The sequence below is a fragment of the Crinia signifera genome, chromosome 19 (genome assembly GCF_055691185.1).
Source record: "Crinia signifera chromosome 19, ASM5569118v1, whole genome shotgun sequence".
NCBI classification, from domain to species: Eukaryota; Metazoa; Chordata; class Amphibia; order Anura; family Myobatrachidae; genus Crinia; species Crinia signifera.
In genome coordinates this window covers 138,367,325-138,395,070 of record NC_139226.1, presented here as the reverse complement: position 1 = coordinate 138,395,070, position 27,746 = coordinate 138,367,325, and the positions used below count along the sequence as shown (strand labels likewise).

General features: G+C 50.9%; 1 protein-coding gene across 12 annotated transcripts in view; it reads left to right on the top strand.

Annotated features, from left to right (window-relative positions):
• The window catches only part of KIF1B (kinesin family member 1B), a 144,337-nt gene that overhangs the window by 37,768 nt on the left and 78,823 nt on the right, over positions 1 to 27,746 (top strand). For all 12 annotated transcript variants that reach the window (XM_083163481.1, XM_083163479.1, XM_083163480.1 and 9 more), the window contains exons 4-7: positions 12,568 to 12,644; positions 15,421 to 15,600; positions 15,914 to 15,979; positions 27,397 to 27,575. In XM_083163481.1, the coding sequence (XP_083019607.1) occupies positions 12,568 to 12,644; positions 15,421 to 15,600; positions 15,914 to 15,979; positions 27,397 to 27,575 (502 nt within the window). The remainder of the gene's footprint in view (positions 1 to 12,567; positions 12,645 to 15,420; positions 15,601 to 15,913; positions 15,980 to 27,396; positions 27,576 to 27,746) is intronic.

Here is a 27,746-nt window from a genome sequence, read left to right as displayed (position 1 = left end):
CGGAGATATAGGGAAGTGAGTGAGAAGAGATGCAGGTATAGATGGTAGGTGAGTAAGAGAGCTGAGATGTAGGGAAGTGAGTGAGAAGAGATGCAGGTATAGATGGTAGGTGAGTAAGAGAGCTGAGATGTAGGGAAGTGAGTGAGAAGAGATGCGGGTATAGATGGTAGGTGAGTAAGAGAGCTGAGATGTAGGGAAGTGAGTGAGAAGAGATGCGGGTATAGATGGTAGGTGAGTAAGAGAGCTGAGATGTAGGGAAGCGAGTGAGAAGAGATGCGGGTATAGATGGTAGGTGAGTAAGAGAGCTGAGATGTAGGGAAGCGAGTGAGAAGAGATGCGGGTATAGATGGTAGGTGAGTAAGAGAGCTGAGATGTAGGGAAGTGAGTGAGAAGAGATGCTGGTATAGATGGTAGGTGAGTAAGAGAGCTGAGATGTAGGGAAGTGAGTGAGAAGAGATGCGGGTATAGATGGTAGGTGAGTAAGAGAGCTGAGATGTAGGGAAGTGAGTGAGAAGAGATGCAGGTATAGATGGTAGGTGAGTAAGAGAGCTGAGATGTAGGGAAGTGAGTGAGAAGAGATGCAGGTATAGATGGTAGGTGAGTAAGAGAGATGAGATGTAGGGAAGTGAGTGAGAAGAGATGCGGGTATAGATGGTAGGTGAGTAAGAGAGCTGAGATGTAGGGAAGTGAGTGAGAAGAGATGCAGGTATAGATGGTAGGTGAGTAAGAGAGCTGAGATGTAGGGAAGTGAGTGAGAAGAGATGCAGGTATAGATGGTAGGTGAGTAAGAGAGCTGAGATGTAGGGAAGTGAGTGAGAAGAGATGCAGGTATAGATGGTAGGTGAGTAAGAGAGCTGAGATGTAGGGAAGTGAGTGAGAAGAGATGCGGGTATAGATGGTAGGTGAGTAAGAGAGCTGAGATGTAGGGAAGTGAGTGAGAAGAGATGCAGGTATAGATAGTAGGGGAGTAAGAGAGCTGAGATATAGGGAAGTGAGTGAGAAGAGATGCAGGTATAGATGGTAGGTGAGTAAGAGAGCTGAGATGTAGGGAAGCGAGTGAGAAGAGATGCGGGTATAGATGGTGGGTGAGTGTGAGCTGAGATATAGGGAAGTTAGTGAGAAGAGATGCGGGTATAGATGGTAGGTGAGTAAGAGAGCTGTAATTAAAATGCAAGAAAGGTGCTGTGAGAACCGGAGGGCAGAGGGCCCTGCTCTAAGGAGCTTACAATGTAGAAGGAAGGGGACACAGACAGGTGACATGAGGTGCAGGTAATAAGACCTGAGGCAAGAAGTGAGCATGGCAGGGAGGGTCAGGACATGAGGCAGCAGGTAGAGAGTACTCCTCTCCCCCCTCCACCTGCACCATTGACCCTTAACAGCCCTGCACTGTGGCCCATGCCACAACACACCCAGTGGGCATAAAGCATGCAGAGTGAATAGGTATAGCACAGGATTGAGGAACCATGGCTCTAGTACAATGTATAATATGCGCAGCATATCCCTGCGGCAGCTAGCAGCGCCATCTGGCTGTAGTGTGGGTACCTGCACAGTGTAACCCTGCAGAGGCTAGCAGCGCCATCTGTCTGTAGTGTGGGTATATGCGCGGTGTATTCCTGTGGCGACTAGCAGCGCCATCTGGCTGTAGTGTGGGTATATGCATGGTAGATTCCTGCAGCGGCGAGCAGCACCATCTGGCTGCGGTGTATCCCTGCTGTGGCTAGTAGCGCCATCTGGCTGTCGTGTGGGTATACCTGCGGCGGCTAGCAGCGCCATCTGGCTGTAGCGTGGGTTTATGTGCGGTGGATTCCTGCAATGGCTAGCAGCGCCATCTGGCTGTAACGTGGGTTTATGTGCGGTGGATTCCTGCAATGGCTAGCAGTGCCATCTGGCTGTAGCGTGGGTTTATGTGCGGTGGATTCCTGCAATGGCTAGCAGCGCCATATGGCTGTCGTGTGGGTATATGCGCGGTGTATACCTGCAGCGGCTAGCGCCATCTGGCTGTCGTGTGGGTATATGCGCGGTGTAGAATTGCAGCGGCTAGCAGCTCCATCTGGCTGCCATGTGGGTATATGCGCGGTGTAGAATTGCAGCAGCTAGCAGCGCCATCTGGCTGTAGCATGGGTATATGTGCGGTGTATTCCTGCAATGGCTAGCAGCGCCATCTGGCTGTAGTGTGGGTATATGCGTAGTGGATTCCTGCAGTGGCTAGCAGTACCATTTGGCTATAGTGTGGGTACTGTATATGCGCGGTGTAGAATTGCAGCGGCTAGCAGCGCGATCTGGCTGTCGTGTGGGTATATGCGTGGTGTAGAATTGCAGCGGCTAGCAGCGCCATCTGGCCGTAGCGTGGGTATATGTGCGGTGTATTCCTGCAATGGCTAGCAGCGCCACCTGGCTGTAGTGTGGGTATATGCATAGTGGATTCCTGCAGTGGCTAGCAGCACCATCTGGCTGTAGTGTGGGTATATGCTTAGTGGATTCCTGCAGTGGCTAGCAGCACCATCTGGCTGTCATGTGGGTATATGCGCGGTGTAGAATTGCAGCGGCTAGCAGCGCCATCTGGCTGTAGCGGGGTATATGTGCGGTGTATTCCTGCAATGGCTAGCAGCGCCATCTGGCTGTAGAGGATTCCTGCAGTGGCTAGCAGCACCATCTGGCTGTAGAGGATTCCTGCAGTGGCTAGCAGCACCCTCTGACTGTAGTGTGGGTACATTTATTTATTGAATTTATTTATTTACAGTTTCTTATATAGCGCAACAGATTCCGTTGCGCTTTACAATAGTAGACAGTCATTAACTCGATGTTGGGATACTGACTGTTAAAACACTGACGGACGGGTTCCCGACGGCCGTCGGCTATTTTCCCTCGTGGGGGGTCCGTGCCCGCAAGGGGCTATTTTGCGCTGGCCACGCTGTTTGAGACCAGGCAGTCGGGATAATGACTGTCGGGATCCCGACTGTCGGTGAATCATACCACACCCAAGCAGAGGTAGGCGGCATAGTACACACTGCGCGGTATTACACTGAGGTAGACAGACTTGGAGGTAGGAGGGCCCTGCTGCAAGCTTACAATCTATAGGGACGTAGGAGGGAAACACAAGGACAGGCACCAGTAATAGCATAGCAGTCCCACCAAGTTACAAGTCCAGAAGGGGAGCTATATAATACATAGGTGCCTCAGAGGGTTATGTGTGTGGTATATAAATATGATAGGCTTGCCTGAAGAGGTGAGTTTTCAGGGAACGTTTGGAGACTAGTGGAGATTATTGTGCGTGGAAGGACATTCCATAGGGTGGGAGCAGCCATGCGCAGTATTATACTATCAGTGCCAGTGTCCGGCTGTTATATGCAGGCTGTGTAGAGTTGTGTTTTGCACAGATTTATTTCCCTGCTGATTCCATCCTCAGAGACCTGAAGCCGTGCGCGGTGTCAGGGTTCACCATTAATCTCCTGTCAGTGCATTATACTAGTCTTCTTAGTGGATGAGTCATGTTACTATGGTGATAATGGAACACTGTCATTGCTTTCCGATTATAACCAATGACATCACCACTCACATTATATAAGGTATATTGTATGACCATATTGTAGAGATTTACATACCACTAAAGAATATATACAGGATAAGGAGAACATCTATCTATACATATGTATTATGGCGTGTGTGTGGTGTCCTTTTCCTGTATATAGTACACTGTTAGTGGTATGTAAATCTCTACAATACTGTCATACATTATACCAGGCATGTCCAACGTTGGCCCTCCAGATGTTGTGAAACTACACATCCCAGCATGCTTTGCCACAGTTTTGCTATTAGAGAATGCTAAAACTATTACAAAGCATCCTGGGATGTGTAGTTTCACAACATCTGGAGGGCCAACGTTGGACATGCCTGCATTATACCTTATATAATTTGTGAGCGGTGATGTCATTGGTTGTAATCGGCCTCTCCAGCGTCCTGTTATAATAGAATTAGATTATCCTCCTTCTAGGAACACACTAGCCGATGTACCGTCACTGAGACATGAAGTACCTCAGTGACACCTTAGTTCACAAAATGGCTGCTTCCTCTGTGCTGCAGTGAGGTATAGATTACGTCACAGATTAAAATCGTGTTCCTATAGTTACAACCACTGGAATGTTCAAAAACAAATGCTTTCCTGGTGGTGATCTGGTGCGCCTCAGTCTCTGTCGCCGACATTTGGGCACAGAGACATTCCTGGTATGGACGTATCATATAGAACAGGAAACGTCTCCTCAGACTGTACATAAATGGCGGCTTTCAGTATGGCCGTCCCCTTGTTGGGTATATCGCGCCTAATGCTGACCGATCTGTACCTGTAAAGGAGAAATGTCAGAGCGTCTTCCGCCTTCCTCCAGCAGAGGTGACCTATAGGAAAACCAATCGACCCGTCTCTTGCTGATTTGTGCAGCTCTTATTTCCCACAGAGCGGTATTGGCAGGTCACAGCGCCCGAGCATGTCTGCAGGAATCCGGCCTCCATCATGGCTGACGCAACTTCCTCAGAGCAACCCACCCCGGTTACCGAACAATGCTGGATCTGATCTCTCACCATGCCTTGGCACCAGCTCTGAGAGGGTTAACGGGCGGTCTGCGGGAGGGAATCAGGCCATTAATAAATGCGTCTGGAGTTGGTGGCTTCCGTACGGCCCTCCTCTCCGCTGCTGAGCGTTTGATTACAGCTGAGGTGGCAGATAGAAGACAGTCGCAGGCTTTAGTTTCCAAACAAAGCTTTTAATTATAGCTCAACAAATGAGGAATCTGCTGGAGCGGACACCGGCGGATGCAACCTCCTTCCACATCCCCGTTTTCATCCTGGCACCGTGCCACGGGGTAGATAAATATACCGGCGCTGTTGTCCTTGGTAACAAGTGCTGCCGGCAGCTAATCATGGCATACAAGAAAGACTTATTCTCGTTGATAAAACTGGCGCATAAAGGGTTAGATTAATGTAAGTTCTGTGTTTTTTATAGCAGCAATCCCATGGAGAGCAGATGTGAGCGCAGCCGACTAATAGAAGAATGCTTTATATTTCTTCAGGCTGCTATGATTGCATTATGTGTCTGAACTACCACGGCAACCACAGGTACATGACACGGATGTGGATTACCTGACAGACAATGTCTAAGTAGACTGTCAATAGGTCGACATTGACGACCGTTTGTCATGCACTAGGTCAACACGTGAAAAGACTAACAGGTGCCACACTCATGTCAACATTTTTCTTGTGTCATTGACAACCTAAAGCCTGTGGTACACCACTCTGAGCTGTCTGTACTGTGACGTTTCCCAGCTCTCCCGCCGTCACATGACAGGGCTGTGCGGGTACAGACTGGTCTGGCAGCCTAGTTTATTTGCCCTCCAGAGACTTTGAAAGGAGATAGTGATTTGGGGAAATGATCTGTTTTATGCACGCTTAAATGAAGGATTATCTGGATATTTATATATAACAAAAATAAAATAAAGTCTGCTTTTTATACCTAGAACATATGTTTCCATGTATTTACGTGTGGCCATGCCCTGTGCACAGTTGAGGCTGCCATTTTGTAGTCTGAACCATTACCGTGGGAACTTGTGACATCACTGAGGCAGAGTGAAGGCCGCCATATCTATGTAGCTGCAGACTGTTAATCCCTAAATGGCTAATGACATCATTGAGGCATATACTTAAGTAACGGTCTCTGGGTCTGATTCAGAGATGTATGTGATGCCTATATTTGAGCATTTCATTACTGGCAACCTGCATAATCTCGGTTTCACCACGCACGTACCAAGGTGCCTTTGCTGAGTCCCTTACAGTGTGTTTCAGCGTAAATATGCGATCCATGCGGAAAACATGGATGTTACCATAGCCCCGACGATGGAGGCCATGTGTGAGAACTAGCCGCCATGTCCGCGATTGCAGATATGTTTTAATGCTTACTGTGGGTGCATGGGGTGCCGGAAGGCTCCCCGACAGTCGGGATTCCGACAGTCATTACTCCGACGTCGGATTCCCGACTGCTCCCTCGTGGGGGTCCACGACCCCCATAGAGGGAGAATAAAATAGGTGGCGAGCGCAGCGTGGTGAGTGCATCGTGGTGAGCACAGCGAGCCCGCAAGGGGCTTCATTGCACTCCCCACGCTGTGCAGTCGGGATTCCGACGTCTGACTAATGACTGTCGGAATCCCGACTGTCGGGCAAATGTAGCACACCCGGTGCATGTTGCCCCTGCTGGTTTCTATCCGTCATTGTTCATTAATATTCTCCATAGTGGCTCATAGCACTTCAGTGAATAAGTCTGCGTATGTAGACCCGGCAGCCAGTGAGTCGGCCATTATCCTGCGGAGTCACTGATGTTGTGAATGAGTCACTGGAAAGCGTAAGGCAGTGTGTCCGCGTCTCTCCTAGAAACACAATGTTCCCTCTGAGTCACCGTTATCCATAATCTCCTCTATCCCTGGCTTTGCAGCTGCCGCCATCTCCCCTCAGGGAGGGGGATGTTGCCTGGATACTGTGTGGCTGGGTTGTGCCTCTATACAGAGGCCTGGGGTCTATTTTTACCCATGCAATTCACCATATTTACCTACGTCGGGGGTCATTTTGGCCTACTTATCTGTAGGTCACTGCATACAGTTGTCACGGTAAGTATAAGGTAGGTTGCAATCACTACTTAGTACTTCATTACATAATGAGTCTGTTGCTGCTGGTGCCTGTGCCCGCATACACTGTGCACATGTCATCGGACTATTGCCGGCTTTTGTTCTATTTTAGGAACCACATAGGCTGAAGGGGATACAGTCACTTGGTCTACAAGAACTAGGTCGAGATGCAACAAGGTCGACAAGGTTTTAGGTCGACACAAGCATTATGTCGACATGGGCAATGTCGACGTGAGTTTTTTCACTGTTATTTGAGCCGACATGTGCCGACGGGCGGTATTTCATGCCCTACCATCCACTCGGGCATGGTGGGAGAATAAAATAGTGTGCCGAGCGCAGCAAGCGAGGGGATGCGGTGCACTTCAAACTGTGTCCATGTAGACAGTGTCGACATTCGGGTAAAAAAAACTGTGAAAAACCCCATGTCGACATTTTGACTGTCGACCTTGTCCAGGTCGACCTAATTCTTGTGTCGACCTAATGACCCCGTCGACCTAACCCATGTCTACCTTGCTGCATGTCAACCTAGTGGTGTCGACCCAATGCTTGTCGACCTAGTTGTTGTAGACCAAATGATCCACACCCGGCTGAAGCCTTAATCTCTGCTCTTTATGTACCAGAGCCTACGGCCTGCTCTGCGTATGGCAGTATAATGTGGTGACAGGGACTGTGCGGAGCCGATACATCAGTAATCTGTGATGTACAGCGCGGCTCCCGGGCCAGTCCATAGCGTACAGCGCGGCTCCCGGGCCATTCCATAGCGTACAGCGCGGCTCCCGGGCCAGTCCATAGCGTACAGCGCGGCTCCCGGGCCAGTCCATAGCGTACAGCGCGGCTCCCGGGCCAGTCCATAGCGTACAGCGCGGCTCCCGGGCCAGTCCATAGCGTACAGCGCGGCTCCCGGGCCAGCCCATAGCGTACAGCGCGGCTCCCGGGCCAGCCCATAGCGCAAAGCGCGGCTCCCGGGCCACTCCATAGCGTACAGCGCGGCTCCCGGGCCAGTCCATAGCGTACAGCGCGGCTCCTGGGCCAGTCCATAGCGCAAAGCGCGGCTCCCGGGCCAGTCCATAGCGCAAAGCGCGGCTCCCGGGCCAGTCCATAGCGTACAGCGCGGCTCCCGGGCCAGTCCATAGCATACAGCGCGGCTCCCGGGCCAGTCCATAGCGTACAGCGCGGCTCCCGGGCCAGTCCATAGCGTACAGCGCGGCTCCCGGGCCAGTCCATAGCGTACAGCGCGGCTCACGGGCCAGTCCATAGCGCAATGCGCGGCTCCCGGGCCAGTCCATAGCGTACAGCGCGGCTCCCGGGCCAGTCCATAGCGTACAGCGCGGCTCCCGGGCCAGTCCATAGCGTACAGCGCGGCTCCCGGGCCAGTCCATAGCGTACAGCGCGGCTCCCGGCCCAGTCCATAGCGTACAGCGCGGCTCCCGGGCCAGTCCATAGCGTACAGCGCGGCTCCCGGCCCAGTCCATAGCGCACAGCGCGGCTCCCGGCCCAGTCCATAGCGCACAGCGCGGCTCCCGGGCCAGTCCATAGCGCACAGCGCGGCTCCCGGGCCAGTCCATAGCGTACAGCGCGGCTCCCGGGCCAGCCCATAGCGTACAGCGCGGCTCCCGGGCCAGCCCATAGCGTACAGCGCGGCTCCCGGGCCAGCCCATAGCGTACAGCGCGGCTCCCGGGCCAGCCCATAGCGTACAGCGCGGCTCCCGGGCCAGCCCATAGCGTACAGCGCGGCTCCCGGGCCAGCCCATAGCGTACAGCGCGGCTCCCGGGCCAGCCCATAGCGTACAGCGCGGCTCCCGGGCCAGCCCATAGCGTACAGCGCGGCTCCCGGGCCAGCCCATAGCGTACAGCGCGGCTCCCGGGCCAGCCCATAGCGTACAGCGCGGCTCCCGGGCCAGCCCATAGCGTACAGCGCGGCTCCCGGGCCAGCCCATAGCGTACAGCGCGGCTCCCGGGCCAGTCCATAGCGTACAGCGCGGCTCCCGGGCCAGCCCATAGCGTACAGCGCGGCTCCCGGGCCAGCCCATAGCGTACAGCGCGGCTCCCGGGCCAGCCCATAGCCTCTCAGCTCAGTGCCGCATTTACATTCATTATTAATAAGGGGAATGAGGACTACACACAAACCACTGCAGATCTGCAGCTAAAGATTGTGGCAGTGTTGTTGACCAATCAGATGATAGCTCTGTATTATTATTATTATTATTATGTTAGAAAGTGATACCGATTATTCGGTTGTTATTCAGCGCTGGATTACGGTTTGTGGGGAACTGACCTGTGGGGGTCTCAAATAAAGATGTTAAACTATTCTATATGAATACACCCAGCACCGCAAATGGCTGTGGCATTGTAGGTGGGGCCTAGGTGATCACCTGGCCTGTTGCTATAGGCAACACCGTTTGGAAGGTCCCGTTCCTTGTGGAAGCCAGGACGTCGGCACCGCTTAATGCTTATAAAGCATTTCCATCTCATCACACCCAGCGGCACTTTCCTGTAACTTAAAATTAATCCACCACGAATATGTTTGCGCCAGACATATAATCCCCCCTTTACAGGACTCATTGATTTAAGTTGGTGCTGTCATTAGTGTAACTACACTGGACTTCATACAACGGATCCCACGCTGTGATCTTTGTTTCTTATATCATAGTTGAGACTCATTGATGTTCTATAGTTAACTGTATATAAAGCTGGTAACCAGAAGTGTTGGCTCCTTGTGTGCAGTAAGCTGGCGGGAACAGGAAAACGGAGATTACATTGTCATTATCCTCTCGTATTATGCAGTGCTACACAGTCAGGCATAGCCATTCCCTCAACAGCAGAGCTAACACTTTAACGTACATTTGAAACCATTATAAACGTGCTTGGTTTTTATGAGCGGAGTGGGCGTGTATGTGTATTATATAACCTCTGTCATCATAGTCACCCTTGATACAAAAGGGTTAATTAGTGTACCTTATCTGTTTTTTAGTTTTCTTTCCTTGCTCTGTTGTATGCTGCACAGTACCATTATCAGTGTAATGTAGTGATTGACAAACTATGGCCTCTCCAATGCCATACAGTCACCTCCTCCCCGGTGTACAGCCTCTCCAATGCCATATGTTCACCTCCTCCCCTGTGTCCAGCCTCTCCAATGCCATACAGTCACCTCCTCCCCTGTGTACAGCCTCTACAATGCCATACAGTCACCTCCTCCCCTGTGTCCAGCCTCTCCAATGCCATATGTTCACCTCCTCCCCTGTGTACAGCACCTCTAATGCCATAAAATCACCTACTCCCCTGTGTACAGCGCCTCTAATGCCATACAATCACCTCCTCCCCTGTGTCCAGCGCCTCTAATGCCATACAATCACCTCCTCCCCTGTGTCCAGCGCCTCTAATGCCATACAATCACCTCCTCCCCTGTGTACAGCACCTCTAATGCCATAAAATCACCTCCTCCCCTGTGTCCAGCCTCTCTAATACCATATGTTCACCTCCTCCCTGTGTCCAGCCTCTCTAATGCCATACAATCACCTCCTCTCCTGTGTCCAGCCTCTCTAATGCCATACAATCACCTCCTCCCTGTGTCCAGCCTCTCTAATGCCATACAATCATCTCCTCCCCTGTGGACAGCCTCTCTAATGCCATACGTTCACCTCCTCCCTTGTGTCCAGCCTCTCTAATGCCTTATGTTCATCTCCTCCCTTGTTTCTGGCCTCTCTAATGCCATCGGTTCACCTCCTCCCTTGTTCTCGGCCTCTCTAATGCTGTACATTCACCTCCTCCCCTGTTCCCGGCCTCTCTTTTGCCATACAATCACCTACTCCCCTTTGTCCGGCATTTCTAATGACATATTATCACCTTTTCCTTTGTTCCTGGCCTCTCTAATGCCAACCGGTCACCTCCACCCCTGTTCCCGGCCTCTCTAATGCCATACGTTCACCACCTCCGCTGTTCCCGGCCTCTTTAATGCCATAAGGTCACCACCTCCCCTGTGTCCAGCCTCTCTAATGACATACGTTCACCTCCTCCCCTGTGCTCAGCCTCTCTAATGCCATACGGTTACCTCCACCCCTGTGCTCAGCCTCTCTAATGCCATACAATCACTTCCTCCCTGTGTCCAGCCTCTCTAATGCCTTACAGTCACCTCCTCCACTGTGTCCATCTGTAAGAGTCTGTAGATTACCCCATCATGCTTTTTGCAGTGGTAGTCAGGCCACAGACCCAGTGTAATTCAGCGTTTGAGTTGTATTACAGGGTTAATCTGGCATCCCTTAGTGGGTGTCCGCATTATAAATGCCGCTGGTATAATCCAGTACGGAGTCTGTCTGAGGCTTGCATCTCATTTTGTGGCTTCTTAGAACTGAATTGGCTGCATATGTTATAACGGAACAATGTCACCTATAAAGCCATGGAGATCTCGGTGACTGCGGTGACCGGCAGCCCACGGCACTGTGCCGGTCAGTGTCCACCAGTGCTTTATAGTGGATTTAGGAATACATTAAGGAATCCAATAAGATACAAATAATAAATCTTTAATAGAACATTTTATTCCAATCTTGTATTGATACCGACATTAAACGCTTTTCTCGTGTCCGGGGTCTCAGAGAATGTCACTGTCAGCGTTCCTATAATACCGTACTTCTGCTTTATGTTCTGTCACCCACGGGAAACGTAAAAGGGCAGAGTCTGAAATAGTGCTGCAGGTCCGGCTATTTCTGGTGGAACGGAGACTCACAAGGACACTACATCTGCTAGGAAGCTTAGCACTGCTGGAGGGTGCGGGCTGACTGTCCGCCTGATCCCAGCCTTACCTGTCCTGCCTTCCTCCTCTCCCTGTGACAGACACGGAACATAAGCCTTACGTACATGCGGTATACTTCTACCTCTGTAGGGATCACAGACGACCTCTCACTGTACAGGGTGACTGGTTCCTCTGTAGGGATCACAGGCGTCCGTCCCGCTGTACAGGGTGATTGGTTCCTACTGTATGTAGGGATCACAGACGCCTCTCTCACTGTACAAGGTGACTGGTTCCACTGTAGGGATCACAGGCACCCCTCCCGCTGTACAAGCTGACTGGTTCCTATGTAGGGATCACAGACGCTCCTCCCGCTGTACAGGCTGACTGGTTCCTCTGTAGGATCACAGACACCTCTCTCACTGTACAAGGTGACTGGTTCCACTGTAGGGATCACAGGCGCCCCTCCCGCTGTGCAGGCTGACTGGTTCCACTGTAGGGATCACATACGCCCCTCCTCCCACTGTACAGGGTGACTGGTTCCTCTGTAGGGATCACAGACGCCTCTCTCACTGTACAGGGGGACTGGTTCCTCTGTAGGGATCACAGACGCCTCTCTCACTGTACAGGGGGACTGGTTCCTCTGTAGGGATCACAGACGCCTCTCTCACTGTACAGGGTGACTGGTTCCTACTGTATGTAGGAATCACAGACGCCCCTCCTACTGTACAGGGTGACTGGTTCCTCTGTAGGGATCACAGACGCCCCTCCCGCTGTACAGGCTGACTGGTTCCACTGTAGGGATCACTGATGCCCCTCCCACTGTACAGGGCGACTGGTTCCTCTGTAGGGATCAGACGCCCCTCCTCCCACTGTACAGGGTGACTGGTTCCTCTGTAGGGATCACAGACGCCTCTCTCACTGTACAGGCTGACTGGTTCCTATGTAGGGATCACTGATGCCCCTCCCGCTGTACAGGGGTTGGTACCGTGAAGATGATCCCCCTGATGTTTGCTGTATTTTACCCTCATTACAGTAACGCTTGTAGTAAAGTCCTGGCATCCTCCCAGTATGTGTGAGCTGTGCATAGGACAACCCGAAACCTAATTACTTGTTAGTAATTACAATGGCCGGCAGGGACGGTTGTTCTACTTCTAATGACACCTTCTCCTCTTCTTCTAGGTATTCTCAATCCAAAAAATCCCAAGGAACCAGCTAAAAGCTTCAGCTTTGACTACTCGTACTGGTCCCACACCTCGGTAAGTGCCCAATAGCTGCCAGTGTGCTGTGTATCGGTAGTGTCAGTGTAAGACCGCTACGTGTAGCATTACCTTCCAACAAGTCACAGTATTCCAGATAGGCAAGTATTGCACCCAGAGTATACTGCACCTCGTGGACAAGAGCTCTTCTATAATCTGCCGAAAAGCCGTGTCTGGTTAATAATATCCCAAGGGAGACTCCGCAATGTAATTGTTACTCTTCAAAGGAGCTTTTGGCAATAAAAGGAGGTTTTTACCCAAGTCAGGGTAAAAGAATTGGTTAAAGAATCTGTACACACATATTGGTAAAGTAATTTTGCTTCTGACCAGGGTTGGCTGCTTAGTACACAATATGGGGATCATTCCACGCTCTTGTTGCTTGTGGTCTTCATTTGAGTGCAGTAGATCCACACACAACAGTGATATAAAGAGGGGGGATTTGATCAGAGCGCTATGAAATCTGCCTAATATCTGCTAACTTCGCCCCTAACAATCCTATTGGACAGGAGAAAACCACAACTAACATTCTCAATCCTAAGAGACAATACACACAGACAACACAGGTTCCGTCTCCTTCATGTGTATTTCATTTCATAGTCCGATATCATAAGAATAATATGTTTTAATCAAAGATGTAAAACAAATTGCATCAAAGCCGAATAACTCTGGTAATGTTAGAGAGTAGAAACCATGTTTGATCGGGGCTTCTAGTACATAGCGATGTGTCACAGTATCAATATAAGAAGCCGGATTCTAGTATAAACCATGTTTGATCAGGGCTTCTAGTACATAGCGATGTGTCACAGTATCACTATAGGAAGCAGGATTCCAGTATAAACCATGTTTGATCGGGGCTTCTAGTACATAGCGATGTGTCACAGTATCACTATAGGAAGCAGGATTCCAGTATAAAACATGTTTGATCCGGCTTCTAGTACATAGCGATGCGTCACAGTATCAATATAGGAAGCAGGATTCCAGTATAAACCATGTTTGATCGGGGCTTCTAGTACATAGCGATGTGTCACAGTATCACTATAGGAAGCAGGATTCCAGTATAAAACATGTTTGATCCGGCTTCTAGTACATAGCGATGCGTCACAGTATCAATATAGGAAGCAGGATTCCAGTATAAACCATGTTTGATTGGGGCTTCTAGTACATAGCGATGCGTCACAGTATCAATATAGGAAGCAGGATTCCAGTATAAACCATGTTTGATCGGGGCTTCTAGTACATAGCGATGCGTCACAGTATCAATATAGGAAGCAGGATTCCAGTATAAACCATGTTTGATCGGGGCTTCTAGTACATAGCGATGCGTCACAGTATCAATATAGGAAGCAGGATTCCAGTATAAACCATGTTTGATCGGGGCTTCTAGTACATAGCGATGCGTCACAGTATCAATATAAGAAGCCGGATTCCAGTATAAACCATGTTTGATCCGGCTTCTAATACATAGCGATGCGTCACAGTATCAATATAAGAAGCAGGATTCCAGTAGAAACCATGTTTGATCAGGGCTTCTAGCACATAGCGATGCGTCACAGTATCAATATAAGAAGCAGGATTTCAGTATAAACCATGTTTGATCGGGGCTTCTAGCACATAGCGATGCGTCACAGTATCAATATAAGAAGCAGGATTCCAGTATAAACCATGTTTGATCGGGGCTTCTAGTACATAGCGATGTGTCACAGTATCAATATAGGAAGCAGGATTCCAGTATAAACCATGTTTGATCGGGGCTTCTAGTACATAGCGATGCGTCACAGTATCAATATAAGAAGCCGGATTCCAGTATAAACCATGTTTGATTGGGGCTTCTAGTACATAGCGATGCGTCACAGTATCAATATAAGAAGCCGGATTCCAGTATAAACCATGTTTGATCGGGGCTTCTAGTACATAGCGATGTGTCACAGTATCAATATAAGAAGCAGGGTTCCAGTATAAACCATGTTTGATCGGGGCTTCTAGTACATAGCGATGCGTCACAGTATCTATATAAGAAGCCGGATTCCAGTATAAACCATGTTTGATCGGGGCTTCTAGTACATAGCGATGCGTCACAGTATCAATATAAGAAGCCGGATTCCAGTATAAACCATGTTTGATTGGGGCTTCTAGTACATAGCGATGCGTCACAGTATCCATATATGAAGCCGGATTCCAGTATAAACCATGTTTGATCAGGGCTTTTAATACATAGCGATGCGTCACAGTATCAATATAAGAAGCCGGATTCCAGTATAAACCATGTTTGATCGGGGCTTCTAGTACATAGCAATGTGTCACAGTATCAATATAAGAAGCAGGGTTCCAGTATAAACCATGTTTGATCGGGGCTTCTAGTACATAGCGATGCGTCACAGTATCCATATATGAAGCCGGATTCCAGTATAAACCATGTTTGATCGGGGCTTTTAATACATAGCGATGCGTCACAGTATCAATATAAGAAGCCGGATTCCAGTATAAACCATGTTTGATCGGGGCTTCTAGTACATAGCAATGTGTCACAGTATCAATATAAGAAGCAGGGTTCCAGTATAAACCATGTTTGATCGGGGCTTCTAGTACATAGCGATGCGTCACAGTATCAATATAAGAAGCCGGATTCTAGTATAAACCATGAATGAAAAAATTGGTTTAAACAGAATAAGCTGCTTTTTTTTTTTTTATAAATAAAAATAGTTTTTTCCCAACGCTGCTTCTGACCGTTTCCATGTTTGCTGGTTACATACATGATCTGCCTTCCTGTGTTCTGCAGCCAGACGATCCCTCCTTCGCATCCCAGAACCGCGTGTACAATGACATCGGGAAGGAGATGCTGGAACATGCCTTCGAGGGCTACAACGTTTGTATCTTCGCCTACGGGCAGACGGGAGCAGGCAAGTCCTATACTATGATGGGTAAACAAGAAGAGACGCAGGCCGGCATCATCCCGCAGGTATGTTATCTTCCAGCTCATTCACACGTGCCTACCAATTTCCATGACCTTGTGGCCTAATGTGGCATCACTAGGGTACGACATGGTTGCCTCTCCTTGTACACATGCATCTACTGTATAATATAACAATGTAAGCCGCCTCCGTGTGACTCTTTCCCAGAGTTAGACATACATGTTATTGTATACAACGTTCCGAAAAACCACTTTTCCTCATATGAATAATGTGCGTAACCAGCTGCAGGTTGGTGTAATGGCGACCCCTGTGCCAGCTACCCACCTACTTATCTCTGAGCTCTTCTCATTGTCTCCCCAGCTGTGCGAGGACCTGTTCGAGAAGATTAATTACAATCACAATGAAGACGTCTCATTCTCTGTAGAGGTGAGTGCTGAGTGTCTCGTCTATTCTGTCATCTCTCCGGGGACAAAGCTGACGCTTCCTAGCTGCTTGCAGTAATGGTTATATCGTGTCATGGTATAGAGGGCAGAGAGCCTGTAACATTACCGGCATAGAGGGCAGAGAGCCTGTAACATTACCGCTATAGAGGGCGGAGAGCCTGTAACATTACCGCTATAGAGGGCATAGAGCCTGTAACATTACCGCTATAGAGGGCATAGAGCCTGTAACATTACCGCTATAGAGGGCATAGAGCCTGTAACATTACCGCTGTAGAGGGCGGAGAGCCTGTAACATTACCGCTGTAGAGGGCGGAGAGCCTGTAACATTACCGCTGTAGAGGGCGGAGAGCCTGTAACATTACCGCTGTAGAGGGCGGAGAGCCTGTAACATTACCGCTGTAGAGGGCGGAGAGCCTGTAACATTACCGCTGTAGAGGGCGGAGAGCCTGTAACATTACCGCTGTAGAGGGCGGAGAGCCTGTAACATTACCGCTGTAGAGGGCGGAGAGCCTGTAACATTACCGCTGTAGAGGGCGGAGAGCCTGTAACATTACCGCTGTAGAGGGCGGAGAGCCTGTAACATTACCGCTGTAGAGGGCGGAGAGCCTGTAACATTACCGCTGTAGAGGGCGGAGAGCCTGTAACATTACCGCTGTAGAGGGCGGAGAGCCTGTAACATTACCGCTGTAGAGGGCAGCCTGTAACATTACCGCTGTAGAGGGCGGAGAGCCTGTAACATTACCGCTGTAGAGGGCGGAGAGCCTGTAACATTACCGCTGTAGAGGGCGGAGAGCCTGTAACATTACCGCTGTAGAGGGCGGAGAGCCTGTAACATTACCGCTGTAGAGGGCGGAGAGCCTGTAACATTACCGCTGTAGAGGGCGGAGAGCCGTTAACATTACCGCTGTAGAGGGCGGAGAGCCTGTAACATTACCGCTGTAGAGGGCGGAGAGCCTGTAACATTACCGGCGTAGCGGGGGCGGAGAGCCTGTAACATTAGCGGCGTAGAGGGGGCGGAGAGCATGTAACATTACCGGCGTAGCGGGGGCGGAGAGCCTGTAACATTAGCGGCGTAGAGGGGGCGGAGAGCCTGTAACATTACCGGCGTAGAGGGCAGAGAGCATGTAACATTACCGGCGGAGAGCCTGTAACATTACCGACGTAGAGGGGGCGGAGAGCCTGTAACATTACCGGCGTAGAGGGGGCGGAGAGCCTGTAACATTACCGGCGTAGAGGGGGCGGAGAGCCTGTAACATTAGCGGCGTAGAGGGGGCGGAGAGCCTGTAACATTAGCGGCGTAGAGGGGGCGGAGAGCCTGTAACATTAGCGGCGTAGAGGGGGCGGAGAGCCTGTATCATTAGCGGCGTAGAGGGGGCGGAGAGCCTGTAACATTACCGGCGGAGAGCCTGTAACATCGCCGTCTTTGGATTGATTTGGCTTGTAGCCGTTTATATATCATGTAGTTATATATGACTCGGGGTCACGTCTGACGCAGTGCTCATCTACAGTCCGTCTTATTAGTGTGTGTGAAATCCTATAACCGTCAATCGTGAGTCATTAATAGGCAGGAATACAGGTTCAATGCAGACCTCCTCTCCCAGGGGAAGAAGAGCAGTAATAATGGTGGATTGATTTTGCTGGTAATCCGCACACGTAGCTGAATATGCCAGGGTATATTCAATGCCGGGGGCGAGCGGTGACACCTCGCCCTGTCAGTATTCAGCTAACCCCCACCCTGCATATGCCGATTCCCCGGAGTATGCGGCCGCAGAAACAGCAAGGCTTGCGGCTAAATGCAGCGGGCTCCCTGTCCTGTGACAGCGAAGCTTCCCCCGGAATGTAGAATAGGGTAAGCAGTCAGCGAGGGGTTAAACAGCGAGGGTCGCTTGTTTTCTGCGATCCCCGCCATTTAACCCCCTCGCCGGCCGCATTGAATACGGGCCTCAGTCTGCAGATTTATTCCAACACTCACTGTTACTATGTGCTGTGTAGGGATCCTCATGTTTATTGAGCGTTTTTTAAACATTTGAATTCAAAGATGTCAGCTTTCAGCTTCCCCTAATTGCAGTATTAGTAGCTGCCATCACCACCACCAAATACAGTGTAACACTGAACCTCCCATCTAGCACACCATATGTGACACTGATGTCATCACTGAACCTCACATCCAGCACACCATATGTGACGCTGATGTCATCACTGAACCTCCCATCTAGCACACCATATGTGACTCTGATGTCATCACTGAACCTCCCATCTAGCACACCATATGTGACACTGATGTCATCACTGAACCTCCCATCTAGCACACCATATGTGACACTGATGTCATCACTGAACCTCCCATCCAGCGCACCATATGTGACACTGATGTCATCACTGAACCTCCCATCCAGCACACCATATGTGACGCTGATGTCATCACTGAACCTCACATCCAGCACACCATATGTGACGCTGATGTCATCACTGAACCTCCCATCCAGCGCACCATATGTGACACTGATGTCATCACTGAACCTCCCATCCAGCAGACCATACGTGACTCTGATGTCATCACTGAACCTCCCATCCAGCACACCATATGTGACTCTGATGTCCTCTCTGAACCTCACATCCAGCACACCATATGTGACTCTGATATCATCACTGAACCTCCCATCCAGCACACCATATGCGACTCTGATGCCAGGTGATCGGATTCTTGACACTAATCGTATAGGGCATGGGTCGTCAACCTGTGGCCCTCCAGATGTTGTGGAACTACATGTCCCAGCATGCCCTGACAGTTTTGCCATGCTCTTATAGGAGAAAATGTGGCAATGCATGCTGGGACATGTGGTTTCACAACATCTGAAGGGCCACAGGTTGAAGACCCATGGTATAGGGGGTGGTTATACTCCCTGAATAACCTCATTGGGATTACTTCACCACTCCTAGGGATACCCTCTCACTGTCTGTAACCACCCATTACTGACTCCTCCCACTTTGTAGTGGGCTGTTAAATTGCTGCCACCTTCTACTTCTGGGTATGTGCAACACCTCCACTGGTCTCTCGGCATGGACCAGTCTGCCTGCAATAGCTGGCTTGAGGGTTATGCCTGGCAGACACTGGACTCACTCCAGAACAGCTGGAGAACAGAGTAGCGTTTGGCACTATGGCAAGTCACCGTTACAGCAGGTGCAGGTGTCGGGCAAGATTTATCAGGCCCTTGCTATAGGTGCTTTGGACAATCCCAGCATACAGATGTCACAGAGGTGTAGTAGGGATGGTGTTATGGTTAGTATTGCTGCCTCCCAGCACTGAGGTCATGGGTTCCGTTCCCTCCATGGCCGTAACTGTGTGGAGTATATTCTCTCCATACCTGGTTTCCAGCCAAGTGTGGCCACTGGTTGTGTTATATGGTTCCATTGCTCTCATAATTGTGCAGCCATTAGCTTAGATTCCCCAGTCGCAACTGGAGGCTAAACATCATTACAATTACATGGGGCATAGGTCATATGAACAAGGCACTGTAGCAGAATGGATTAACTCACTCAGTGCCATAGCCAATATTTCTCCCTCGGCCAGCAGGGGACACTGCAGTCATAACGTGTGGGGATAGCATGGTGTACTGGAGGAGTCGGCACTTTAAGAAAATTTGAATGTGGCTGGCTCCTCCCCCCTTCTATCCCCCCCCAGACCTCAGTCTTAAAAAAGTGCCCGGAGGAGTCGGTCTCCTGGGCAGTAGTCTCCTTTGGGAGATTAGGTTTTTTATTTAATTTTGTTTATTTTCTACTATTTTTATTAATAGAGACAGGCAGACAGGACGGTCTGCCTGCAACGAAGAATCCTGGAAGGGAGCAGTCGACACTGCACGCAGTGTTTCCTCTGCTTCCCAAGCCACCGGAGCTTCGCTCCGGGGACCCGCCGCAGCTGCATGCGGCGTGCGTCCGGGTCCAAGGCTACGTTCCCCCGGCTTCCAGGACACAAAAAAAAAAAGGGGGCCAGCCAGAAGCGCACTGGCTGGGGAGAGTGTCAGTCGGCCGCAGCCATTGATGGTTGCCGGCAGCGCTGACGCGGCTGGCTTCAGGTTCCCGCCCAGCAGATCGGCGCGGGAAGCGTACGCGTCAGGAGGGCGGTGCTTCCCTCGTGCTTCTCCTGAACAGACGACGCCATTACACGGAGCGCAGCATCTCTCCGCTACTGTAAAGCAGCATCAACCCTGCAGTCCCGGTGTACCGGCTCCTGTTTGGGCTTCAGCGCATCCCCAGGGACCTCAGCAGTACTGTGAGTCAGGGGAATATCCCCAGTTCAACACAATCGGGGGGAAGGCTTGGCTCCTCTCTCCCTGTTCTCTCTCAGGCCTCTGCCTTACCTGTGCTTAGAGCGCCTGTGACTGTGTGTGTGTGTGTGTTGATTAACAGGGGTAGTTGCTCTGGGGGTCTTCTGTACTACAAATATGGCAGGAAGGGCTACCTCCTCTAAGGCTGCACAAAAAGTGTACACTTGCAAGGACTGCAAGCAGCAGTACACGCAGCACATTAAGGGTGTCTCCCTTTGTGGCCCTTGCTATACACGTATACAGACCGCTGCAAGGGTACAGGTTGCTGTTACTCCTAGTTCCCCTGGGCCTCAGGATACCACCCAGAACTCTGGGGATGTGTTACAGACCCTCCTTTCTAACTTCACAGCTGAAATGGAGGCTTCCAGAAAGGACAGGGAAGTTTTTCACTCTCACCTGTCGCAGCTTGCTACTACTGAGCCACTATGGGCTTCATCCCTTATTCAGTCGGTTGACTCCCTAAAACAGTCTGTATCTTCCTACTCCCAAACTAGACCCTCTTCACCTCCAGTGAAGAGAAGAGCAGTGCCGGCTATAGTCCTAGCAGACGACACTGATAACTGTATCCCCTTAGAGGAGGGGGAATTTCCTCCAGATCTGGCTCAGGATCCTATTGGGGATGACCTTCCAGAAGATGAGGTGCAGGGAGTGGAAGGCCTGATCAGAGAAATCCGGGACACTTTTCAGATTGCTGATACCTCAGCACCACCTCAGGTATCTATTTTTGGTAGGGTTCAAAAACACCCCCTAACCTTCCCAGACTCAGAGGAGTTAGATGACCCTCTTTTAAAAGTCTGGAAATCTCCTGACAGAAAATTTCAAATGTCAAGGAGATTAAAGGTCCTTTACCCCTTCTCAGATAGCTCAAGAGAAAAATGGGAGACCCCTCCCACTCCGGATGTGTCTCTATCCCGCCTATCCAAGAAAACCACACTCCCTATACCTGGGGCAGTGTCCCTAAAAGAATCTCAGGATAGACGCTTGGATAGTTCCCTTAAGAACATTTATTCGAATGTAGGAGTTCTGCTCCGCCCTGCTCTGGCATCTGCTTGGGTAGCCAGAGCAATGGAAAAATGGGCCTCTGACCTTGTCACTGGTTTAGAACAAAACACTCCGCGGGATGAACTACTTCCCTTGGCAGAGTGCATCAGGGACGCCTCTTCATACATAGGCGAAGCGGCTTCTGATATTTCAGTTTTAGGAGCTAAGGCCTCGGCCTCCGCAGTGGTGGCCAGACGCTCTGTTTGGCTGCGTTCATGGCAGGCCGAACCAGAGATCAAAAAGGCTGTGGAAGGCCTTCCTTTCACGGGTGACATGCTTTTTGGTCCAGATCTAGATAGGCTGATCTCACAGGCAACGGGGGGAAAATCGCCTTTCCTTCCTTCTTCTGCTCCGGCTGCAAAAAGGCCATTTGTGTCTCCTACTTTTCGGTCCTTTCGAGGTAACGCAGGGTTTAGAGGTAGGTCCAGGGGAGGTTTCTCATCCTACAGAGGCCGCCGAGGACGTGGTGCTAGAACAGCACAACCCTCAGCCACTTCCTCCCTTAGAGACCAGAAGGCCACTGAAAAACCGGTGGCATGACGGTCTCCCTGCTCACCTGGGGGATCCCGAGGTGGGCGCCAGGCTGTTGTTGTTTGCAGACACTTGGAAGTCCCACTGCAAAGACGCCTGGGTACTCCAGATAGTGACTCAGGGTTACAAACTGGAGTTCACGGCCCCACCTCCAACCTTATTCTTTCCAATAGGCCTTCCATCTTGTGTGGAAACAGCCTCAGCTCTCTGCGGCTCCATCCAGTCTCTCATTCTCTCAAAAGTAATCATCCCGGTTCCACCTCATCAACGGGGAACCGGGTATTACTCAAGCATCTTCGTCGTGCCAAAACCAGACGGCTCCGTCCGTCCTATTCTCAACTTAAAGAACCTAAACGAATTTGTGTTTTATCACAAGTTCAAAATGGAGTCAATTCGTTCAGTAGTGACATCTTTGGAAAAAGGGGAATATCTTCTTTCCCTGGATATAAAAGACGCATACTTACATATCCCCATTTGGGAACCACATCAGAGATTCCTCAGGTTCGCCATCCAAGACAGTCACTACCAGTTCAGAGGTTTACCCTTTGGCCTCTCATCCGCCCCGCGGGTTTTTACAAAGGTGCTGGCCTGTATGGTCACCGCTCTTCGTCTACAGGGAGTGACCATCATACCTTACTTAGACGATCTCCTCTTAAAGTCGCCATGTCAACAGAAGTTAGAGGCAGATGCCCTTCTGACCTGCAATTTCCTAACACAAAACGGGTGGATAGTAAACTTCAGAAAGTCACAACTAAACCCGTCTCAAAGACTTCAGTTCCTAGGTCTGATACTGGACACAGTCCAGGAAAGGGTATTCCTTCCAAGGGACGAAATCAGGACCCTTCAGTCGAGAGTACGTCAGATCCTGCTTCTACGCAGAGTCTCTGCACATCTTTGTACTCGCCTGTTGGGGTTGATGGTGGCCTCCTTCGAGGCTCTCCCATACGGCCGCTTCCACTCACGGGAGTTCCAAGGGAATTTGTTATCCCAGTGGTCGGGATCACACCTTCAGATCCACAAGAGAATCACCCTGTCACAAAAAGCCCGCACCTCTCTTCGGTGGTGGCTCCATACCCCGAATCTGTTGCAGGGCCGCAGTTTCAGACCCTGTACGTGGACCATAGTGACGACGGATGCCAGCCTCCGAGGCTGGGGAGCAGTGGCCCTGAACCACAGGTTTCAGGGAAGATGGTCACTCCAAGAATCCAAACTCCCCATAAACATCCTGGAGTTGCGAGCCATCAGACTCACCCTGTTGCAGGGACACGACCTGCTCAGGGGACGTTCAATAAGGATTCAGTCCGACAACATGACAGCAGTGGCCTATGTAAATCGGCAAGGGGGCACAAGGAGCCGTGCCGCCATGAGAGAGGTTCGACCCATTTTAGAATGGGCAGAGGCTCATTCCACAGATTTCTCGGCAGTTTTCATCCCAGGGGTGGAAAATTGGCAGGCGGACTATCTCAGTCGACAAGATTTCCACCCAGGGGAGTGGGCCCTCCATCCGGAGGTGTTTCATCAGATCACCCTCCGGTGGGGGACTCCGCAGATAGATCTGATGGCCTCCAGACTGAACCATCAGCTGCCTCTCTATTGCGCCAGGTCACTGGATCCAGCGGCGGTGGCAGTAGACGCCTTGTCCATTCGGTGGCCATACAGACTTGTCTACATTTTCCCTCCGTTTCCTCTTCTGCCAAGAGTCCTCAAAAAGATAAAGAGGGAGGACACAACCGTCATCTTAGTGGCACCGGATTGGCCGAGGAGATCGTGGTACTCCGACCTCAAGCTCCTGTCAGTAGACGCTTGGCGCCTCCCAATGCGTCCAGACCTACTTCAACAAGGACCATTCGGTTACCAAAACTTAGGTCATCTGCATTTAACGGCCTGGCTATTGAGGCCAATCTGCTAAAAAGGAGGGGAATCCCATCTTCGGTTATTCCCACCATGTTAAAGGCCAGGAAGGGGGTCACATCGGCCCACTATCATAGGATATGGCGGGCCTATATCCGTTGGTGTGAGTCCATGAAGTTTCCAAGGGCTGTATTTCATTTGTCCAGACTACTACAATTCTTACAGGTGGGTTTAAACTCCGGTCTCCGGTTGGGCTCGTTAAAGGTACAGGTCTCTGCCCTTTCTATCTTTTTCCATCGAAGGTTAGCCCTCATCCCGGAGGTGCAAACATTCCTAAAAGGAGTACTGAGAATACAACCACCGTTTGTATCACCTACAGAGCCATGGGAACTCCCACTGGTACTGAACTTCCTTAAGTCAGACCTGTTTGAACCTCTTTCCTCGGTAGACATTAAATATCTCACATGGAAGACGGTCATGTTACTGGCTTTAGCTTCGGCGCGCCGAGTATCAGAGCTTGGGGCTCTTTCTTGCCGAGCTCCTTTCTTAATCTTCCACAAAGACAGAGCAGAGCTAAGGACCCGAAAGGATTTTTTGCCAAAGGTAGTTTCGGCATTTCATGTAAATGAACCCATCGTGATTCCAGTCTTATCTGGAGAATCTAAGTTGCTGGATGTAGTTCGGGCCTTACGAATTTATCTGAAACGTACGGCAGATGTACGAAAATCTGATAATCTTTTCATTCTGTATGGAGCCGAAAAGAGAGGATGGCCAGCCTCGAAACAAACGCTGGCCCGCTGGCTTTGCCTGACCATAAAGGAAGCCTATGTGCAGGCTCAAAGACAGGCACCGGCTACCATATCAGCCCACTCCACCAGGTCGGTAAGTACGTCCTGGGCCCTGGCTAGGGGGGTTTCCCTTGCACAAGTGTGTAGGGCGGCCACTTGGGCTGGTACAAATACCTTCGCTCGGTTTTACAGGTTCGACACCTTTGCCACTTCTGAGGCATCTTTTGGAAGGGCGGTGTTGCAGGAATCCCAGGGCTCTCCCACCCGGGAGTAGTGCTTGGGTATTATTCCCACACGTTATGACTGCAGTGTCCCCTGCTGGCCGAGGGAGAAATAAGGAATTTGGTACTCACCGATAATTCCCTTTCTCCAAGGCAGCAGGGGACACTGCACGCCCACCCAGCGCTAGTCTTCCTGCCATACAGAAATTGTACTTACCTTTAACATAAAAGGTGAACATGCAATTGTATGTTTGTTAAAAGTTCTTCTTTTCTATGTTTCTATATGTACAAGTGTGTCTGTTGATACATATTTGCTGTTTTTTCAATGTGTGTTGGCCTAATCTCTGTTTTCTCTGAGTGACAGTATCCTCCTCCTGTCGGTTGCTTGCCCTATCATCTCCTCTCGCGGACACAGTTTTTTAAGACTGAGGTCTGGGGGGGGATAGAAGGGGGGAGGAGCCAGCCACATTCAAATTTTCTTAAAGTGCCGACTCCTCCAGTACACCATGCTATCCCCACACGTTATGACTGCAGTGTCCCCTGCTGCCTTGGAGAAAGGGAATTATCGGTGAGTACCAAATTCCTTATTTTAACCACGTGGGCTGATCCTCTGGACGCACTTCTGTTACCTGGGCCGGGCCCTCTGGACGCACTTCCGTTACCTGGGCCGGGCCCTCTGGACGCACTTCCGTTACCTGGGCCGGGCCCTCTGGACGCACTTCCGTTACCTGGGCCGGGCCCTCTGGACGCACTTCCGTTACCTGGGCCGGGCCCTCTGGACGCACTTCCGTTACCTGGGCCGGGCCCTCTGGACGCACTTCCGTTACCTGGGCCGGGCCTCTGTAGTGCGGAGGGAGCGATAGGAGGCCGTCCTGTGATCTCTGTGCTCCCTGTATTAGGACAGCTGTAGTGCAGAGGAGGCCGTCCTGTGATCTCTGAGCTCCCTGTTTTAGGGAAGCTGTAGTGCGGAGGGAGCGATATGAGGCTGCCCTGTGATGTCTGAGCAACCTGTGTTAAGACAGCTGTAGTGCGGGGCAAGAGGAGGCCGTCCTGTGATCTTTGAGCACCCTGTGTTAGGACAGCTGTAGTGCGCAGCGAGAGGAGGCTGTCCTGTGATCACGAGCACCCTGTGCTATGACAGCTGTAGTGTGGAGGGTGCGATATGAGGCTGTCCTGTGATCTGAGCACCCTGTGGTAGGGCAGCTGTAGTGCAGAGGTAGCCAGAGGAGACCGTCCTGTGACCTCTGAGCACCCTGTGGTAGGGCAGCTGTAGTGCAGAGGGAGCCAGAGGAGACCGTCCTGTGATCTCCGAGCACCCTGTGGTAGGGCAGCTGTAGTGCAGAGGGAGCCAGAGGAGACCGTCCTGTGATCTCCGAGCACCCTGTGGTAGGGCAGCTGTAGTGCAGAGGGAGCCAGAGGAGACCGTCCTGTGATCTCTGAGCACCCTGTGGTAGGGCAGCTGTAGTGCAGAGGGAGCCAGAGGAGACCGTCCTGTGATCTCCGAGCACCCTGTGGTAGGGCAGCTGTAGTGCAGAGGGAGCCAGAGGAGACCGTCCTGTGATCTCCGAGCACCCTGTGGTAGGGCAGCTGTAGTGCAGAGGGAGCCAGAGGAGACCGTCCTGTGATCTCTGAGCACCCTGTGGTAGAGCAGCTGTAGTGCAGAGGGAGCCAGAGGAGACCGTCCTGTGATCTCCGAGCACCCTGTGGTAGGGCAGCTGTAGTGCAGAGGGAGCGATAGGAGACCGTCCTGTGATCTCCGAGCACCCTGTGGTAGGGCAGCTGTAGTGCAGAGGGAGCCAGAGGAGACCGTCCTGTGATCTCCGAGCACCCTGTGGTAGGGCAGCTGTAGTGCAGAGGGAGCCAGAGGAGACCGTCCTGTGATCTCCGAGCACCCTGTGGTAGGGCAGCTGTAGTGCAGAGGGAGCGATAGGAGGCCGTCCTGTGATGTCCCCACTTCCAGGTGACCAGCCCTGCTCCACTGACTGCACAGCTGCCTGATTCCTGGGGGTCACTAAGCGACTGATATCATTTTATGTCCATAAATTGTTTGCTTTTGCAGCAGTCTCCCGGATGCCGGTAATACTCGATGGAAGACTCCACTATAGCCGAAGCATTAATAATAAGGGAACAGCATTGTTTTATATGTGTCAGGAGACTGGGACGATTATTTCACGTTGCCTTAGAGTAATGTTCTGTGGACATTATCCACCAGATAACAGGATACAGGGCTTACCGGCAGTCATTATACGAAGGCTCCCACGCTCTAGATTCACCGTGAATTATTCATTGCTTCCTTTTATAAATGTAATGGCTACTGTACATTTCTAATGGTTTTACTTCAGGAACATAAAAATAAAAAGATCTATTAATTCCCAGACTCCTTTCAGTTCTGCTAAACCCCCAGGCTTTGTAATGAGGGTGTTTTCTTGTATTAGTGCAGGTTGTTAGCGCTGGTTTTGCTTGTAGCTAATGGCGGCTGCTCTCAGGGTAACATATGCCAGCTGGGCGTTACTGGCACATTGTGGTGTTGTACAGTGTTCTAGACCAGCAGACAATGCCAAGGGGTGGTGGGGTAAGCACTCCGCGATAAGCCCACAAGGATCCCACCTTTGTCTCACTTCTTCTGTATTCTCTCCTTTGCAGGTTAGTTACATGGAAATTTACTGTGAGCGGGTCCGGGATCTACTGAACCCCAAAAACAAAGGGAACCTGCGAGTCAGAGAGCACCCACTGCTGGGACCCTATGTTGAAGACCTGTCCAAATTGGCCGTAACATCATACACAGATATAGCGGACCTGATGGACGCAGGAAATAAGGCCAGGTGGGTACGGTACCTGAACAGAAGTATATTGTAGGTGTTCCGCAGTCTGTGTCCAATGTTCCTGGTGTAGGTGAGCGGTCAGGGCGAGTAGTTTGAACCATTGGGAACACACACTACAATGTCACTATGGTGCGGCGGGCACGGACTGTGCATGGCTTGCTTAATGTGTAG